The 18,443-nt window shown below is 39.9% G+C and overlaps 2 protein-coding genes across 13 annotated transcripts in view; one reads left to right on the forward strand and one right to left on the reverse strand.

The window, feature by feature from the left end:
* Positions 1-17,483, forward strand: part of ARFGEF1 (ARF guanine nucleotide exchange factor 1) — a 140,120-nt gene extending 122,637 nt beyond the window's left edge. For all 6 annotated transcript variants that reach the window (XM_072804345.1, XM_072804346.1, XM_072804347.1 and 3 more), the window contains 6 exons: positions 5,917-6,049; positions 9,821-9,960; positions 11,376-11,544; positions 13,300-13,438; positions 14,426-14,543; positions 16,026-17,483. In XM_072804345.1, the coding sequence (XP_072660446.1) occupies positions 5,917-6,049; positions 9,821-9,960; positions 11,376-11,544; positions 13,300-13,438; positions 14,426-14,543; positions 16,026-16,190 (864 nt within the window). In that variant the 3' untranslated portion in view covers positions 16,191-17,483. The remainder of the gene's footprint in view (positions 1-5,916; positions 6,050-9,820; positions 9,961-11,375; positions 11,545-13,299; positions 13,439-14,425; positions 14,544-16,025) is intronic.
* CSPP1 (centrosome and spindle pole associated protein 1) overlaps positions 1-18,443 on the reverse strand; it is a 180,812-nt gene that overhangs the window by 32,758 nt on the left and 129,611 nt on the right. For 2 of the 7 annotated variants that reach the window (XR_012020084.1, XR_012020082.1), the window contains exon 32: positions 17,703-17,782. The exons of 1 other annotated variant lie outside the window; for it this stretch is intronic. The gene's annotated coding sequence lies outside the window, so the exon portion shown is untranslated. Of the gene's footprint in view, positions 1-7,646; positions 7,795-15,189; positions 15,474-17,702; positions 17,783-18,342; positions 18,438-18,443 lie in introns of those variants that run through there. 4 more of the 7 variants (XR_012020083.1, XR_012020086.1, XR_012020085.1 and 1 more) reach the window with 4 other exon arrangements.

The following is an 18,443-nucleotide window of genomic DNA, read 5'->3' on the forward strand; positions in this document are numbered from 1 at the left end:
CAATATTCCATAAAGTTTCAACTCATTATAGCATCAACAAGTCCAGAATCTGACCTAAACATCATATCAAAAGCCCCAAATCTCATCATCACAGTCATCTAGATCAGGTTTGTGGTTTCTTTGGGGGGCACCATCCCTCCCCATGTGTGGACCTGTAAACCTAGAAAACAAATTACCTGCTTGTGAATTACAGTGATGGAACAAGCATAGGATAAACATTCTCATTCCAAAAGGGAGAAATTGGAAGGAATAAAAGGGTCCTATTCCTAAACAAGTCAAAACCCAGCAGGGCAAATTGAATTCATAATGTTCAAGGCCTGAGGATAATTCTCTGTACTTTGATACTCTGCCCTCAGGGCCCACAGCTTTTCCTATGCACCTGCAGCTCTGCTCTCTAAATCATTTCTTCATAAAGGTTAACTTGTGTTTGCAGCCATGTAGCCCATTTTCCTACCTGTAGAATCCCAGAGATCTGATTACCTTCCTTCATTTTATCCTATGTCTGTCCCTTGCAGTCTTAGCTGGCTGTGTTTCTGCTGGTGTATCATTCTTAAAATCCCTGTGGGTCGGGTCTCCTGTGTATGTCAAGAGGGTTATTCATGGGTCCTTTCTGGATAACTTTATCTCTCTTTCTGGTTTCTGCTGAAATGTTTGAATGGATCCATTGGATCCATACACCTAATCTCTTCCAACAAAAAGTTGTTTAAATCCGAAGAAATGCTTTCATAACAATGAATTTTCCAATTTTAGCATCCTTCAAAATCTGGATAGGCCACAATCCTCCCAAATTTTCAAGTGCTAGTTCTTTTTTGCTTATTAGTTCCTCAGTGTATCTCCTAGCCTCACATTTTTGTGTAAACACCAAGGAGAAACCAGGCCGCACCTTTAACCTTTTGGTTGGAAATATCCTCAGCTAAATATTCAAGTTCATCACTTACAAGTCCTACTTTCCACCCAGTAATACAACACAATTCAGCCAAGTTTTCTGCTACTTTATAACAAATATCGCCTTTCTTCCATTATCCAGTAACATGTTCTGGAATTTCTTCTGAGACCTCACCTGAAGCACTTTTAACATATTTCTGTCCACATTCTATTCAGTGACCATAGGTACATTCTTTTGGGTGACATGTTCTGGATTTTCTTCTGAGACCTCACCAGAAGTACTTTTAACATATTTCTGTTCACATTCTATTCAGTGACCATAGGTACATTCTTTTGGGTGACAGAAGAAAAGATTTCTCTATTATGCATTTCACCACCTTCTGCATTCTTACCAGAATCTCATTTAATGTCTGTGTTGCTACTAACAGTCTCTTTAAGACAGTCTAGGCTTTTTCTGTCATATGCCTCAGTACTCTTCTGGCTTCTACCATTACCCAATTCCAAAGCTACTTTGATATTTTTAGGTATTAGTTACAGCAGCATGGTACCAAAATCTGCATCAGTCAGTGTTCTGCCAGAGAAATGGAACCAACAGAAAATACCTATCTATTTGTGTGTGAGTGTGCACGTGTATATATATATATATATATATATGTTTTTGTGGGTATAATATATGTATGTGCATAAAGCTACCTCTTTTTTTAATTTAAATTTCACAGAATTGGCTATGCAGTTATAGGCGCCAATAATTTTAAATCTATAGGGCAGGCTGGAAACTCATGGATAGGAGCTACAGCTACAGAGTCCCCAGGCAGAACTACTCAGGAAGACCTGAGGCCTTCCAGCTGATCCCATGAGGCTTCGGCCATTTATTGAGGATAATCTTTACTTAAAGTCTACTGACTGTAGATGTTCACCACATCTACAGAGTACCTTCATGGCAACACTTGCATTAGTGTTGAACTGAGTAACTGGATCCTGGAGCCTAACCAGGTAGACACATAAAACTGCATGACCCCATGTTTCTCCAGATGTTATCATTTCACTATGTTTGCTTTATCATTTCCTCCCTCCTTCTTTCCTTTTTCTCTTGTTGTCTCACCCCACACACACAAACTTTTCAGAATTCTTTGAAAGTAAATTGAAAATAAGATGTCCTTTTACCCTAAATTCTTTAGTGTTTTTCTTTAAAAACAATAACAACACATAACCACAGTGCCATTAACAAAATCAGGAAATTACCATTGGAACAGTACTATTATTTAATCTGGCTTTACTTAATTTTAAACCCTGGAGCACAGAGGTAGCATATTAGTGTCCATTGATGGGTTTGTGCCCCAACAACTTTTAAATTTCTTAACTAATTATCAATGGCTAAAATACAGATTTCACAGAAAAGTACTGCTCTGAATTTATCTTGAGAGAACTGTCACACTAGTACATTGGGGCCACATTGCTCCATGACGCTGATCTGCAGGGGTTGTCTGTTCATTATAGATACACCACTTACGAAGTCCTGTTTCAAAGCCTAGAATGAGCTTGCTCCCATTTTTGTTTTTCTTAAATTTGGCCCACCGCCTGCTTGCTTTGTTTTTGCTACCTCTGCTGTATAGTATAGTAGTTTGCAGTGTGGGCTTTGATGCCAGACCCAAAATAAAATCCTGGCTCTGCAGTAGCTAGCTCTGTGGTCTCAGCAAGTTTAACTAACCTCTGTTGGAGTGAGTCTTTGATGAGAATTAAGTCAGGTAACGCACATAAAGTTGTTGGAACTGCATGTGCTGGGGTAAGTGCTCAGTGCCTGGGCTGCTGCCAGGTTCCACAGGGGAAGCCAGCAATGCTCTTTAGGACCAGCTCATAGTCTCCTATGTGGCTCCTTTTCAGAGCTGCTGCTACTACTACTACCACTTCTTTCACCCTGCTTTCCTTTGCTTTCTCTTCTCTGTACAACTTACAGTTTACCAATAAATTGCAGTACTTTTCTCACTACCATTGTCAGCTGAATATTTCTGCTGTGCGCTAAAGGACTGCTTCGTATTTATTTTTATTTGTTTTTCTCATTAAACTTTTGTTTTAATGATTCTCAAAATTCTGCGACAGATTTTTGGTCAAGTTGTTCCCATTAAAAAGTACTGACTTTAAAAACTAAGGACTTAAAATTGCCACACACACAGGTCCACAAAACATTCTCCTTTCCTTTTGAAGGTTTTACAGTGCATTGTTATCATTAGCCAGTCTTTCACTATTAAACATAAATGGCCAATTGATTCAAACGTTTCTGATTCTGTTCTTCAACCACTAAGACTGAGGTGCCAAATATTAGAGATGATACTCATTTCGCCTTCTGAGCAAACTCGACTTTACCAGTTCCACCTGCCTTCTCATCCACTGTTTGATGACACCACAGCAGCCATTGGTCTCATTTCATGAAGAGCAAAATGGCCACAAGGATAGTCAGAGAAGCTCTCAACACACACAGGCTTGTCAGGAGCCATATCAATGATTCTCCTTCATTTCAGCAAATGTGCAAACAGTATGACCTGTGACAATCCAGCACAGGTGCCTATCCACCACGGATTTGGTGAAGGGGACTACTTGTTAAAAATAGAAAAATACCTAGTCATTGTAAAAAAAAAAAAAAAATTTTTGTAGAGTACAGAAGAAAATACGGTAAAAAATGCAAGTCCCTTTTTATACTGCCCCCTTCAACTGCAATTCCAGTATTAATACAGTGATATATGTCCTTCCAGCAATTGTCAGTACATTTCTATATGTAGTTTTTCAAAAAATGAAATCTTATTTGGAGATTGGGGACTAACATTTTGTATTTGGAATATCTAGAGATGTGTCCACTTAAGTACATAGAGTTTTCTTTCATAGGAGCTCCTCCTTTTCCACTAAACGGTCCTTTTTTAACAAGGAGTTCTGGCCATACTCTGTACATAGCTGTTCTAAAAAAAATGCACAGATTACCTAAAAATCATCCTTATTTACATTGGCTAATTAGAGAAACTGAGAAAACAATATACCTTTTTTTTTTTTTTAAGATTTTAAGATTTTTCTTTCATAAGACACAGAGAGAGAGAGGTGGAGACATAGGCAGAGAGGGAGAAGCAGGCTCCCCGTGGGTAGCCTGATGTGGGACTGATCCCAGGACCCTGGCATCACAACCTGAGCCCAAAGGTAGACACTCAACCACTGAGCCACCCAGGTGCCCCCAATATGCCTAACATAAAAAAAAATTCCCTCTGATATAAAGGAGAATTTTTAAATCCCCAATACTGTGACCTAGTTTTTGTGTCCATTTAGTTTTCTGGGGAGAAGCATCTTAGAAATCATTAGAATGTTCAAAAGAGCATTGACTAAAAAATGACCAGTGTCTAAAAAAATTTAAAAACCAGTGCTTTCAATTAAAACAACTTTCAATTATATTCAGTAAGACAATGTATTTTTTATTTTATTTTTATTATTTATTTTTTATTTTATTTATTATAGTTTAGTTTATTAATTTCCCCCTTAAAATATACTTCTTAAAATATATAAGTTAAAAGGAGACATTTGTTTTTTTATAGTTAATTTTAAACAAACATTCCCTTAAAGGGTTTATAAATTTAGAAGTGTTGTTATATGCATTCTTCCATTTAAGTTTTTATCTAAAAGTATTATAGGGCATCTGGGTGGTTCAGTCAGTTGACCATCTGCCTTAGGCTCAGGTTATGATCCCAGGGTCCTGGGACTGAGCCCTGGAGTCGGGCTCCCTGCTCAGTGAGGAGTTTGCTTCCATTCTCTTTGTCCCTCCCCCAAGTTGATACACACTCTCACCCCTTTTCTCTCTCTCTCTCAATTAATAAGATCTTTTTTAAAAAATAAAAATAAAAGCATATTACAGGCCATCATGGCCAGAGAAATTACCTAACTACTCAATTGGTTCTATATAATTATTATGAAAGGCCTCTTGTATATTAAACACTTATAAAGAATACAAAGATGAGTAAGAACAATTATAACTATAATAATATGGCTTTAGATTTGTGTAGCACTTCACTGTTTAAAAAATGTTTTCACATTTGATGCTTTCAGCAACTTTTTAGCTGTTTGGTACATTATCCCCATTTTGTATGGAACAGCAAATTAAAAATTATAAACTGTGATATTTTAAATCTAAGTTAAAATACTGTTTTGATTAGCACTGTTTCTTGGGAACGCAAGCCCCTGTTGCTTTTCAGAAAGCCAGGTGAGGTCTCTTCCAGCTAAGACTGCTAGGTCAGAATTCTCAGTTCCTTTGAAAATCATGTTTTGGATTCTGTCTGGAGTGTGTTGTATTGCTATCACAAAATAAAGCTAATAGTAATGCCAGCTATCCTATATTGTCTGACACTGTGCTAGTGCTTTCCATTTTTTATCTTATCCTTAATCGCTTACAAGGAAAGTGACCTCTCCATTTTCACATCAGAAAACCTTTGTTCAAGTGTTCATTGGTTTTCCAAGGTTCCCCTACTGCTGGAGTCAAAGGCTGATTTAGTTCTTTTGGACATAAACGTCAGCTTTTCTTCACTACCACACTTGTAGTTAGTCACCTTCTCACTGACCTTTCTGGTTGCCAGTTCCTTTGGGTGACAGAACATGTTTTCTTTAAACTCACCCCTACAAAGCTTTCCCGAGCTCCATCTACACAGGGCTTGCAGAAACCTTCCCCACCTGTGCCATACGTGTATTCTGCTTAAACAGATTTAATGACATTTCATGGGTATCACTGACTAGGTTTTCCATACAGTGAAGCTTAGCGTTTTTACCTATTGCTTTTGGGTGGTCCCAGACCGAGACAAATAAGGGTCAGAAAGGAAACTTTTCTCTTAAAGGTTGTCAGCTCTTATTGATGCATAGGTTAACTTTAAATAATTTTCTCATTGTGTATATAATCACACTCTGTGTAGAATGTCCTCTTCATAGTGACATACGTAATTTTTTTTCAAAACTGTTTTCATCTGTAAAGCTTTATTCTTTGTACTTACAATGAATTTTTTGTTTTGTTAGGATACAATATCACAGAAATCTGTAGATATTCATGATTCTGTTCAGCCAAGATCTGCAGATAATAGACAGCAAGCACCTTTGGCTTCTGTCTCTACTGTGAACGAAGAAGTCAGCAAAATTAAACATACAGCAAGTGAGTTATTTCTCCTAATAAAAATAGTGTGTTTTGTCTTACATAGGAAAAGGATGAAATGTTTGCTTTTACTTTGTTATTAATAAATATGTGCTGTAATTGATGGCATGGTCACTTTGTTACTGTGTTTGTTCCAACTTGGACATCCACTAACTGTAGTGTACCCGCTTTTTCCACAGATGCTTGTAGCTAATGTTTGTGTTAGACACAAGTCTTTTCTCGAGCTCATGAGTCTTCTCTCCAGTCCCTTCTGCATGTCAGCCCCATATTCTTTCTGCAACAGTGGGGCCTGACAGGCCTTTCTCTAGAGTGCTTTCTAAGCAGGAGCACTCAGCTTTCTGTGGAGCTAGCTAGCCTTCTTTACATTCAGCTGCTCTACACCATGTCTCCTCTGTTCACCTTCTTAGTTCTTTTCACAAAGCAGGGGAACCTCTTCTGTTTTTTACAAAACTGATCCAACTTTGTTTACTGAAGGAAAATTCTAACACCAAGGAAAAGCCATCTCCTTTCTAGAGGAAAACAGGACGACATTAATTGCTTTTATAAAATGAGGTGAAATGCACATAAGAAAAGTAACCATTTTCTGGGCACCTGGGTGCTCAGTGAATTGAGGGACCAGCTCTTGGTTTTTGCTAAGGTCATGATCTCTGGGTCCTGGGATCGAACTCTGCACTCACCTGTGGGTCTGTTTGATATGCCCTCTCTTCCTGTGCCCTTCCCCCTGTGTGTGCATGCTATCTCTAAAATAAATCTATCTTTTCAAAACAATATTTTCAGTACATTCACAGTGTTGTATAATCATCTTGATGATTAATGATGCTTAGCATCTTTTCATGTGCTTATTGCCATTTGTATGTCTCTTTGGAGAAATATCTATTCATGTAATTTGCTTATTTTTATTTTAATTGGGTTATTTCTTTTTGTTGAATTGTAAGTTTGTTACACACTCTGGATACTGTACCTATATGACATAGATGATTTGCAGATACTTATATTCTCCTGTTGTGTAGGTCTTATCATTTCTTTGATAACGTCTTCTTATGCAGAAAGTTTTTTATTCTGATGAAATCCAGATTATCTGGGTTTTTTTTGTTGTTGTTGTCATCGTCGTTCTTTTAGCATCATAGCTAAGAATCCATTGCCAGATCTAAGGTCATGAAGGTTTTTCCTGATGTTTCCTTTTAAGAGTTTTATTCTTTTAACTGCTACATTTAGGTCCTTGATCCATTTTGTGTTAATTTTCTTTCAAGGAATTTTTTATTAATCCTAGGTGCTTATACTTGAGAGAAGACAGATTTGGTGTCGTACTTGCAAGGAGTTTCTAGCTTTAATCACTGTGTTTTGCTAACTTTCTAAAAGGAAGATAGGTAGTGGTCAGTGGCTTATTTTCTGTTTTTATTCTTGTTCTCTGGAGAGTGGCATGGCTTGTGCCGGAATCCATAACAGCTTTAGTCTGCCCTGGAGCATGTGATGAGGACAGAATAGTGCATGGCTTTTCTCTTAGCCAAGACTGAATTTAAATATACTTGGCTTTGTAAAGGAAGGACATGATTATGACACATGAGAAAGTTTTCACATGACTAATCTAGGAACATACCTTTTACTGAAGCAGAGTGCTTGCTCCCCTACCATCCTGAGCTGAGGACCCATGCTCCTTTCCTTCTCTCAGACATCCTGGCTCTCTTTCCCCTTGAAGTTCTTTAGGAGAAGTTCACCATGGGCTTGTTGACTCAGAGTAGGTAGAGCTGGGGGAAGAACAAGTGGCCACCATTTTCCAATTAACCCTTCCACTTAGTGGACGCATGATGCTGACTTTATCCTACTCAGAGAAAAGAATCATAACAAGGCCCTGAGTACTTCACCCTATCTGCAGGGCAGCTAGCTAGCTCATTCTCTCTGTATACTTTCAGAAGACACCACTGCCCCATCTAGCCTCTGCTCAATACCTGCTGTCCCACTAGTTAATCTTTGTCTGGTTTGGGTGAACCAGTGAAATGGTCACCTAATATAACACTAACAGTGTCAGCCAACCTTTGTAAAATTTGTCCAAATACATATTGTCCACAAACACGCTGCTGGCTATTGCCAGTGAGTCTGAAGTTAAGATCCTTATCCTCCAAGGACACCAGAAAGCAGGGAGAGGCCCAGCTTCACCTGTTCCATCAGAGTGAAGCCTCATCAGCTCATCAGGAGTACTCTCAGTTCACCTTGCTGAAAGCCCTTCCTGCCCTTAAGCAGCTGATGTTGGAACTGATGAGAAGACATCTTGTCAGACATCAGCCTACTCCCAAGTCTCTTTGGGAGTTCCAGCTGTGCGGCCAGGAGCCTTCTGCTCTAGGCTCTGAGTTTTATGACTTGAATGGGGGAAGTGAAGGAACAACTGGCACTTGTCAGCTCTATGTGTCACTGCTATGAAAAAGACACTGAAGAGGAGGAGACAGTTATGGGACTTGAGGCTGCTTTTTCTTTCTTTCTTTCTTTCTCTTTTTCTTTCTTTCTTTCTTTCTTTCTTTCTTTCTTTCTTTCTTTCTTTCTTTCTCTTTCTTCTTTCTTTCTTTCTTTCTTTTTTTCTTTCCTTTATTTTTTTGACATATGATACAGTAATAAGTATTAAATACAACAGCATTTCTGAAAACTACCTGGTAGGGAGCCTTTATTAATGATCTCAATAAGAATAAATTTATGCATGTTGTTTTGCTACTCCTAAAGTCCCTAAAACATGAATTTAAGTTCTACAAATTGGTGCCACAAAAGGGAGTTTGTAATTAAAAGCAAAAGTAGAGACTGAAGGATTATAAGTCATCTAGTGCTGAGCAATTGCCCTAGTGGTTAACAGGCTGCTTCTCTTAGGCAGTCATCTGCCTCCTGGAAAGCTCACTGGGAAAGCTGGCTCTGACATCCCAGGATTCAGGTATGACTTTGGGCCTCCCTTTGAGCCACATGTCAGCATTGCTGAGCTAAGCTCTTGCAGCATCTCAGTAGTTGAGTCCTCTTTTCTGACCTTGTGCTTCTGCATTTGCTTAACTGGTATGGTCAGTGAAATGGAAAGTTCTTCTGTAAACACGTCCTTATAGGCTGGTGGATTGTCAGAAATTGTTGAGCAGATTTGTTCAGGCTAGAGGAATTAGCTGTGTTTCATCTCACCTGTGCAGTGTGGAGAGCATTTTGTTACTTTGGAATTTGGTTAGTTTTGTGACCATGTACTTAGCATAACTTTTTATAGACTTCTTTGCTTATGGGTGCATTTGAAAATACAGTTAGCTGTAACTTCTAACCTGGATCGAAATAAAGCATTCTCTGGTTAACCCGCAGTATTACCCCATTTGTCCTTCACTGTCCTTCACTTCCTTTCTCACAATTCTGTTTCCTGTTGTTTTCTCTTGGTATAGGTTTTTATATTACCTATATTCCAAGGTCAGAATTGAGTTCTGGTAAATGCTTATTAGCTTTTAATCCGTTTGTTAGGTTTTATCAGAGAATAACCTAAATCTTATTATAAAAATTGTAGTGGGACCTTTTTGAACATTATTTACTCTTCTAAGTCATTCGGAATATTTTTGTTTACTTAAAAAATTAATTTTCTAAGTCTTATCTAAAAGTTAAAGTTTTATTGAGTAGTGCCTATATGCAAAGGCAGTATGTCCTCAGTGTGATATGTGCAAATAACCTTCATACATATGAATGTTTCCTTAGCATTGTAATGTCATAGAAATTATAAAGAATTCAAAATAATTTTTGTTTGCATGTGCATTGGGGTGGGTTTCCTCACAGAATTTCCAGAACAAAAATTGTTTGCCGCCCTGTTGATTAAATGTGTTGTGCAGCTGGAACTCATCCAGACTATCGACAACATTGTGTTCTTCCCAGCCACAAGTAAGAAGGAAGATGCTGAAAACCTAGCTGCTGCACAGGTATGGATGGACATGGGAGGACAGCTGATTTTACATTGAGTATAAAGTTGGATTTCAGTCTGGGCTTCCGAGCAGAGATCACACTAGAGATTTGTTTGGGGGGCTCTTCATCATAGAAATGCCATTTTAAACCATGGGACTGAACGACATGCCTGAGGCAGTAAGTGTGGACAGAGTTTGAGAGGAGGGTGGGGGACTGAGCCATGAGGCTTCTGTGCTTAGAGCTGGTGTTAAAGAATTGGTAAAGAGCCTGAGAGTAAGAATCCTTGAGGCAAGGGGAGAGCAAGAGACCGAGACCGAGGTGTTCTGGAAACCGAACAAAGAAAATGTTTTAAGGAAGAGAATGTGATCATCTCTGTGAAATGCTCAATGGGACAAGTTATATTTCATCTGAAAATCACCCTCTAGCAATTTGGTAGACTTCGGTGACCTTGACATTGTGTTTAATTGTAATGTTGAAGACAAAAGCATTATGGAAATGGGTACAAGAGAAGAACGGAATTGCAGACAGCAAATATTGATAACTCTGTCAAGGGGAGTTTTACTCTAAAGGGGAAGAGAGAAATAGAAATAGGATAATTGCTCGAAGAGGATAAAGGGTTTGCTTTGTTTTGTCTTTAAGATTGGCAGTATTGCAGTATTTTCCCTGATGAGTGTTCTCCAGGGAGGAGAGAGAACTGAATGCAGAATGCGGATAGCATCTAGTGCCAGTCCCTGAGGGGGTTGGCCACGCATGCATCATAACAGGAAAGCAATAAAGTGTGTGGGTTATTAACACAGGAAGGTTGGTCCGTTCACTGGTGGGAGGTCTCTTCTGATAGAGATGAGAAGAAAAATCATCCACCAAATAAGGTTGGGAAGAGACTTGTCGTAGGTACTTGAAAGAAGAGGAAACAGGAGCTAGTCATCCAGGAAAGCAGACAAGGGCAGTGCAGGATTGCGGGGTAGCACCCAGGGCCTGCTGGGATTAAAACTGTTTTCTCCAGTCATGTTTGTTGTGTGGGTGTAGATTGGAGTAAGTGTTTTGCCAGCCAACTAATCTAAAAAGAGTGAGGGATTATGCAAGAGAATATTATAACCGGATCCCATGGAGTCTAAACTGAGAAGAGGGGTGAGGAATGGTGAAGGGCTGTGGGCTCTGCAGGGGCAGGACTCCTGAGGTCAGGAAGTAGGAGGGGGGAATTGGAAAGGTACTTGATGACTAGGATGCATGGAAGGAAGATTCTGGAAATTTAAGTAACAAAAGAAGGACCTTTTCCTATTTTATGTTGAAATAAAAGAGGTTAAGTCTGTGACTTGCTCGTAAAACTGATCTTTGAGGGAGCCTTGAGTTCTAAATGTACTAAAATTTGTGACTGTGTGTGTGTGTGTGCGCGCGCGCACGTGCGTGTGCTGTGGTGATTTGTTTTCCAAAGAGAGATGCTGTGGACTTTGATGTTCGAGTTGATACTCAAGATCAAGGAATGTACCGCTTTTTAACATCACAACAACTTTTTAAGCTACTGGACTGCTTATTAGAGTCACATAGATTTGCAAAAGCATTTAATTCCAACAATGAACAGAGGACCGCTCTGTGGAAAGCAGGTAAGCTGCACAAGTACCACATTTTGATGTTCACCTTTTTTTTTTTTTTAATTTTTTTTAATTTTTTATTTATTTATGATAGTCACAGAGAGAGAGAGAGGCAGAGACACAGGCAGAGGGAGAAGCAGGCTCCATGCACCGGGAGCCCGATGTGGGATTCGATCCCGGGTCTCCAGGATCGCGCCCTGGGCCAAAGGCAGGCGCCAAACCACTGCGCCACCCAGGGATCCCTGATGTTCACCTTTAATGGTTGTGCACCAGGGGTGTACTCTTACCAGAATTCATTGATTTTATAATCCAGGCAAATGCATTTCAGTCTTAGAACTTTTTACCTTTAATAGTAGGAAGGCAGTCTACTAGGCAGGCCTTTCTCTGATCTGTAATAAACTTAATATACTAAAATACATATTACATATGATACATTATAATATGTAATATAATAAGCTGACTGTTAGAGGAGATGTGTTTTCCCCTTGTTTGTTAACAATAACAATCTGTTATTTGCCTGATTTGACTGTTTATTTTTTCATCTTGTTCACCCAGCCTGGGTCTCCTTGTTGATATTGTTAACATACTAAAAGCTGCCCTTTTAAGAAAAAGTGTGTTAAGTCCCGAACATGAAATCTTGCACATGTATTCATTTTTTTTGAAGATCTTATTTATTTATTCTTGAGAGAGACAGGCAGAGGGAGAAGTAGGCTCCATGCAGGGAGCCTGATGTGGGACTCCATCTCGAGTCTCCAGGATCACACCCTGGGCTGCATGCAGGCAGCGCTAAACTACGCCACCGGGGCTGCCCTTGCACATGTATTCAAATGATCTCTCCATGCTTATCTGGGAGTGGCCACACTCAGAATGGAAGTGAATGTTTTGAGGGAGGGAGGCCTATATTTGAACAAGTTGGAAAATGCAAATATGATTAAATGTAATGATTATACTGACATCTAATTTTTTATTTAAGAAATAGTTATTTGGTGCCTATTAGGTAACAAATAGTACTGGAAGAGAGAGAGGCAGTAGAATATGAAGAAAACAAGAAGGGAGCTAATGTTTATTAAACATCAAACTCTGTAAAATAGTGTCAGATACTTTATATTTGCATATTTTTTAGATCTAAAATTGTTTAATTCCCAAATAAGTCCATGGCTTTCTTCATCCTCTTCCCTTTACAACCTAACCTCTAGGAAGAGTAGTCTGTATTTTTTTTTTTTTTTTTTTTACCCTTTATTCAACCCACGTTGTTTCTGCCATTCAGCTGGGACTGCTCCTACTACAGTCCCCAGGCTCCAGGTTTCCGTGTGCTCTGGGCCCTTCATGGTGCCCATAGCCTTTTGAAACATTCTCCCTGCTGAAGTGGTCTGGCCCTGCTCATCCAGGAGCCCTCCTATAAGCTGTAATAAGCTTTCAAGTGCAGTTTCACTGGAAGAGTTTCACTTTCCCAGGCCCCCACATGGTTTTGCATCCCATCTCCCCCAGCTTGAAAGGACAGGAAATTTTAAACATAAAAATCGCCTTCCATTTGGGCCTCCAGCCTGACTTGATTTCCCCCACATCCTCAAGGTGTGCCTCCTCTGTGCAGCTCTGTCCCTGTGGGCCACCTCAGGGGTGCTGAGGCCCAGAGCTCAGGGCAGCTGTGCTTTGTAAGCAGCAGATGCCAGAGCTGAGCGTACATAAAATATCCCTTCACACAAGGCGGTTTTGTCTTTCTGTAAGATGTCTTCACAAATTAATCCTGGAAACTTCCCTTTTCTGCAGGCTTCAAAGGCAAATCCAAACCTAACCTTCTAAAGCAGGAGACAAGCAGCCTGGCGTGTGGGCTGCGCATTCTCTTCCGGATGTACATGGATGAGAGCCGGGTTAGTGCCTGGGAGGAGGTCCAGCAGAGGCTTTTAAAGTAAGACTCTTGGCTGAGTTTCTGCCTTTGACCCATGTGTCTGCGGCTGCATGGTACAGAATAGGAAAGGGCTACTAGATTTGCACTTGGGGTGGAGTCCATGCCTCAGCCCCACTGCAGGACTGTGCAGACAGCTTGGGGCCCAAGGAAGAATTCGTGCAAATTAAATACAGTCTTAGAGATGGATGCACTTTTGCACATGAGCAATTGGGGGGAGACATGAGCAATTCATGTCTGTTGCTGCTGTGGGACAGGGAGAAAGTTTTCTCTCTTAAAATTTAAAACTTCAGAGTTTTTAGGCCTTTTCATGTCGCAGATAACTATTTTTAGAAATAGATCACATGTGAAAGTGAAAACCTGCTGGCCTGCATTTAGTTTGAAAACATATTTGGAGTCTTGTTAGTGTTATTTTTCTTGCATTCTATTTTTACTTCATGACAACTTAAGATTCCGTCCTTCAAATTTTAAACTCCTGCTAAGAATGAAACATGCCATTCAGGAAGAATGCTGTCTTCTGCATTGTATTTTTTTATATTCTCAGGAAATATGTTCTCAGAGACCAAGTAAGTACATTTTAAAACTTTGAGAGATGACTTAGTCCCTGTTTCCCATTTTACAGATGAGACTTTTAAGACCCAGAAGCATCTACACCTTCACAGTGCATAACCTGCAAAGCCACCCCAGATTTCAGCCTCGGTTTCTTGACACCAGGCTTTAAATGTGCTACTGCATAGGGGCTCTGAAATTCAGTGAAACTTTTAGAAAAATAAGTTTCCTGATAAATTGCAGCAGCTTCTTTTAAGGTCTGGTTTTCTTCTTAATTTGAAAAGGATACGTTTATGTTGGCACTAGTTGGTGTAAGCAGACAGACTCTAACCAGTTCTGATACAAATAGTCCCACCCGCCTCGTCCCAGCTGTTGTCTCTGTGAACATCCAGAGCAGCGGGTATGGAGCGCTTGTTAAAAATGAGTCTTTTCTGTTAACAGTGTCTGCAGCGAGGCCCTGAGTTACTTCCTCACTCTAACATCAGAAAGTCACCGGGAAGCCTGGACTAACTTACTGCTCTTGTTTCTCACTAAAGTTCTAAAGATAAGCGACAATAGGGTAAGTATGAGGTGTATTCTCCAGCCCAGCAGGTCTAGCCTGACCAGCATTGTGCCCAAGCCAGAGGCAGGGGCGCCAGCTTGCAGGCCCGCTGCCCCGGGGGGGGGGGGGGGGGGGCATTGAGCAAAGCCCAGGCCATGTTGCTGCTTGTCCTGGAGCACAGGGGCCTGTCTCATTGGCCCTGCAGTCTTCGCCCTTCTCACTGTGCTTTGTTCTCTGATCAGTGATTTTGTAGGGGATCAGTAACGAAGGAATCAATCCTCCCCCACACTTTGCAGTTTCCATCCTGACCACTGAAGTCTCTCCTGCCCCATTTTGAAAACTGCCATCCTGCCCAACCTCTAGCTTTATCCTCTGCCCCTACACCTGAGGCTGTTTCTGGGTCCCAGGCCCAGCCCTTCCTTTGGCATATTTATTGGTTCCTTATAACAGAGCCTCTAGCAAATGGGCCATAAACTCATTTAACAATTTGAAGCCAATAGAAAAGATAAATTAAAATATTTATATTTTATATATTAAATATAAATTCTATTTTATAAATCTTTATAAATTAAAATATATAACTAAATATAAATACATATTTCAGACTTTCAAAAAATACATGTTTCACTCTTAAAAAAAATACAGCAACTTACAGCTCGCATAAATGGAAACGGGTTGCCATGATCCCTGAATTGGTTTAAAAATGCAGTGAGGTAGCCTGAGATTTGGGACATGGTGGTTAATAGCACCCCAGAGGGGCTGTGCAGTGCGACTTGGTGCCACGGGGATGTTTATCCCAAGTCATGTGCTCTAGTCCACATGCATTTCCTTCCGACTCCTGGGCTGGATAAAGCTTGGAGAAGTGACCTAAGGCATCGGCAGCCATGTGGCCGGGAAGGACTCCGAACCCCAGCATGTCTGGTTCCACTGCAGGCTTCCTTGTCCCTCCTGGGGTGTGGAGAGCAAAAAAGGGGATAGGCAGGCAATTTGTATTCAGAGATTGAGGAACTCCAGCAAAGACGGTCATTTCAGTTAAACTATAAACGTGGGATGTATATTTGCCTGGACATTGCAATTTTAATATGGCAGTATTTTTCCCTAAAAATTAAAATTTTCTTTAACAAATAAGATTGTTTCAATTAGTCATAGCTTATAAAAACTCAACTCTGGTTCTTGCTTGTCTTCTTACTTTCGCTTTTTATCCAGCAAAAGCAAGAAGTACTAAAAGTTTGTCATAAGTTTGTCAAGGAAATATAATGGAAAATATTTTTCAAAGTAAGAATAGATAAGTGAATAATGTTTGTGATAAGTGAGTCTTTTGACTACTGCTCTTTCAGTTCCATAATCAGTATAGTCATTGCTTTATGCAGATGCCTTTCCTCTGTCCTCACTGATCAGTGCGGGGGCCCCAAAGTGGTTTGACTGTAAAGGCATTTTGAGCTTCTGTGGTTTGGAATGCAAGCAGTACTAATGGAGAAATTTATCCCCCCTCCCCCCCAGTTTAAAGCTCACGCGTCATTCTACTACCCTCTCTTATGTGAAATTATGCAATTTGACTTGATTCCTGAACTTCGTGCCGTTCTTAGAAGATTTTTTCTGCGAATTGGAGTAGTTTTTCAGATATCACAACCACCCGAACAGGAACTTGGAATAAACAAGCAATGATGGCAACTTGGTATTTTTCTGTTGGCGTTTACATCCCTCTGCTCTTGAAAAGGACCCTGGAGCTGAGGTTTCCTACCTGAAAAATGGTTTCTCTGAATTGCAGTGTTTGAGGGTTACTGGTAAAGATGCTTAGAACTGTAACTCAAACTTGCAACGCTCCAGTCCCTGTTTAGTCATCTGGTGGATTCTGTTTGTCATATTGGGCTCATGTTGAGCAGAAAGCCTGTTTCCACAGTGTCAGCTCGTGTTCGTGTGTCCTTCCCTGTCCTTGGCGGTAGGGAGAGCCCCACATATTTTTGGCAGGTGTGGAAGTAAAACTTTACCCAAAGAACTACAGATGTAAAGATTTGAACTTCTGCAAGAAGTACAACTCAGGAGAGCTGTATTTTGAAGGATAAAATGTTTATAATTGGGGGGTGGGGGGGGAGAAGAAGAAATTATTGTTCATGGTAAAAGATATTTAGCAACTATGGTATTCTTATTCTGAAGATTTTTGCACACTCAGGCTATCTGAGATACTGGTAATCATCCTTCTGTGAAAAATGTACAGAGATGCAGGTCTGTAATATAAAAATCTTAAACATTATATAGTTCTTCCTGCACTGTTTTATTTTAATTTCTTTATTTTCTTAATCATTTGCTAAATACCTATAATATTTTGTCAAATGCACTAAACATTTGGGTTGAACTTTTTGTCTTTTTTATTTTGTGGGGGTTTTGGTTTTGCCCTTGGGGGGGTGGAATTTTGAGGGTTTAACATGCCCAGAAAGCTGTTGTGGCTGACACTTGTCATGATCAACAACAAAGGTAGAAAATCCTCCCACTGACCTAACTACCTGTAATATACTTCTCTTAGGGCTTCTAAAGATGAGCCATTAAAATAGAGTTGATCCTTCATGGACCGAAACTTGAATCACTGCAAAATGAATCTAGGTTGCTGTCACTTTTTTCTTTTGGGTGGCGGGGCTTGTTGTAGATTTTACTCTATGTACAGAATTTAATGTTGAATATGTTAAAATAACAAACCTGGCATGGTTGGGGGAGTTAGATTTACTGGAAATGTATTCATACTGTGAATTGTGCTCTGATGGTTAAAAAAAAAAAAAAAAAGATTGTCAAGCATTCCGTATTAACAGTGGATGTAGAAAATTTTTTCAGATGGATAAAATGTATATGGTACAGATGTAAAGTTTTCTATGTAAAAAAATTCTGTACAACTTTCTGTACAATATTGATTCTCATCTGGCATATTCTAATCAGGTTATAGGTCAATAAAGTTTTTGGATTATTTCATCAGTGCAATCAAAACCTGTGTAATCTACAAGCCCCATGTTTCATTAATTCTGTGTTAAAAGCCGAACAACTCGGCCAGAGAAAGAACCAGAAATTCGGTGTTCTTCAGTCTGGTATTTTCTTTCCAGTTTTTGGCATTAGGATCATGCATCTTTCAACCATAGGATATTCATAGTTAAAATTTTGTGTATTAATAACCCAAGCAAGATAAGGCTATACCGTTTGTGAAGAAGAGCAGACGTCCCATTTGGGGTACTGTGTGTCCTAGGAGTTAGTTCAATTGTGTGGTACAGTGGCATCTGAAGAAAAATGGAACATGACAAGATAATGATTGTGTTTCAAGTATTCAGGCTGCTCTCATACCTCTCTTACATGATGTTATTGAACAGTGCATTTAGAGGTATTACCATATATTCTTCCCCCAAGACAGCCCTGTGCAAGCCCAGCTGGATGCTAGAGCTGGGAGTCGCCCACCCTGGTAGCTGGGAACCACCATGACTTCCAGTCTGTCTGAAGGGTAAGTGTTTCAAATGACCTGGTGGTTATTTTATGGTATGGTATCAGGACCCTGTCTTAAGACAGAGGCTTTCATGATACCTTCAAATGAAGATGTAAGAGGAAAAACCTTCACAGTATTAAATATAAAATCTATATGCAGCTAAAATTCAGAATGGAGAAATTTCACACTGCAGTAGACCTGTCTGATCCTGTCCACCATTAGTGGCAGTGTGCAAGAAGTAGGGCCTGGGGGCGTTCTCAGCTGTCCTAGTACTGAAACCAAAGCATTACTTCCCAGAATTTGTATTAATCTTTACTTTTTAAAAAATACCACTTACGAAGGGACAGAAGACTGACTCACTCACTTATCCAAGGGTCTGTGGTGGGCACAGCAAGGATTCCAGTGTCTGTCCTTGACCCCTGGGGGTTCCTATCTCTCTCGTAACTTCTAAAACACTTTGT

The sequence above is a fragment of the Canis lupus genome, chromosome 28 (assembly GCF_048164855.1).
Source record: "Canis lupus baileyi chromosome 28, mCanLup2.hap1, whole genome shotgun sequence".
Lineage (NCBI taxonomy): Eukaryota > Metazoa > Chordata > Mammalia > Carnivora > Canidae > Canis > Canis lupus.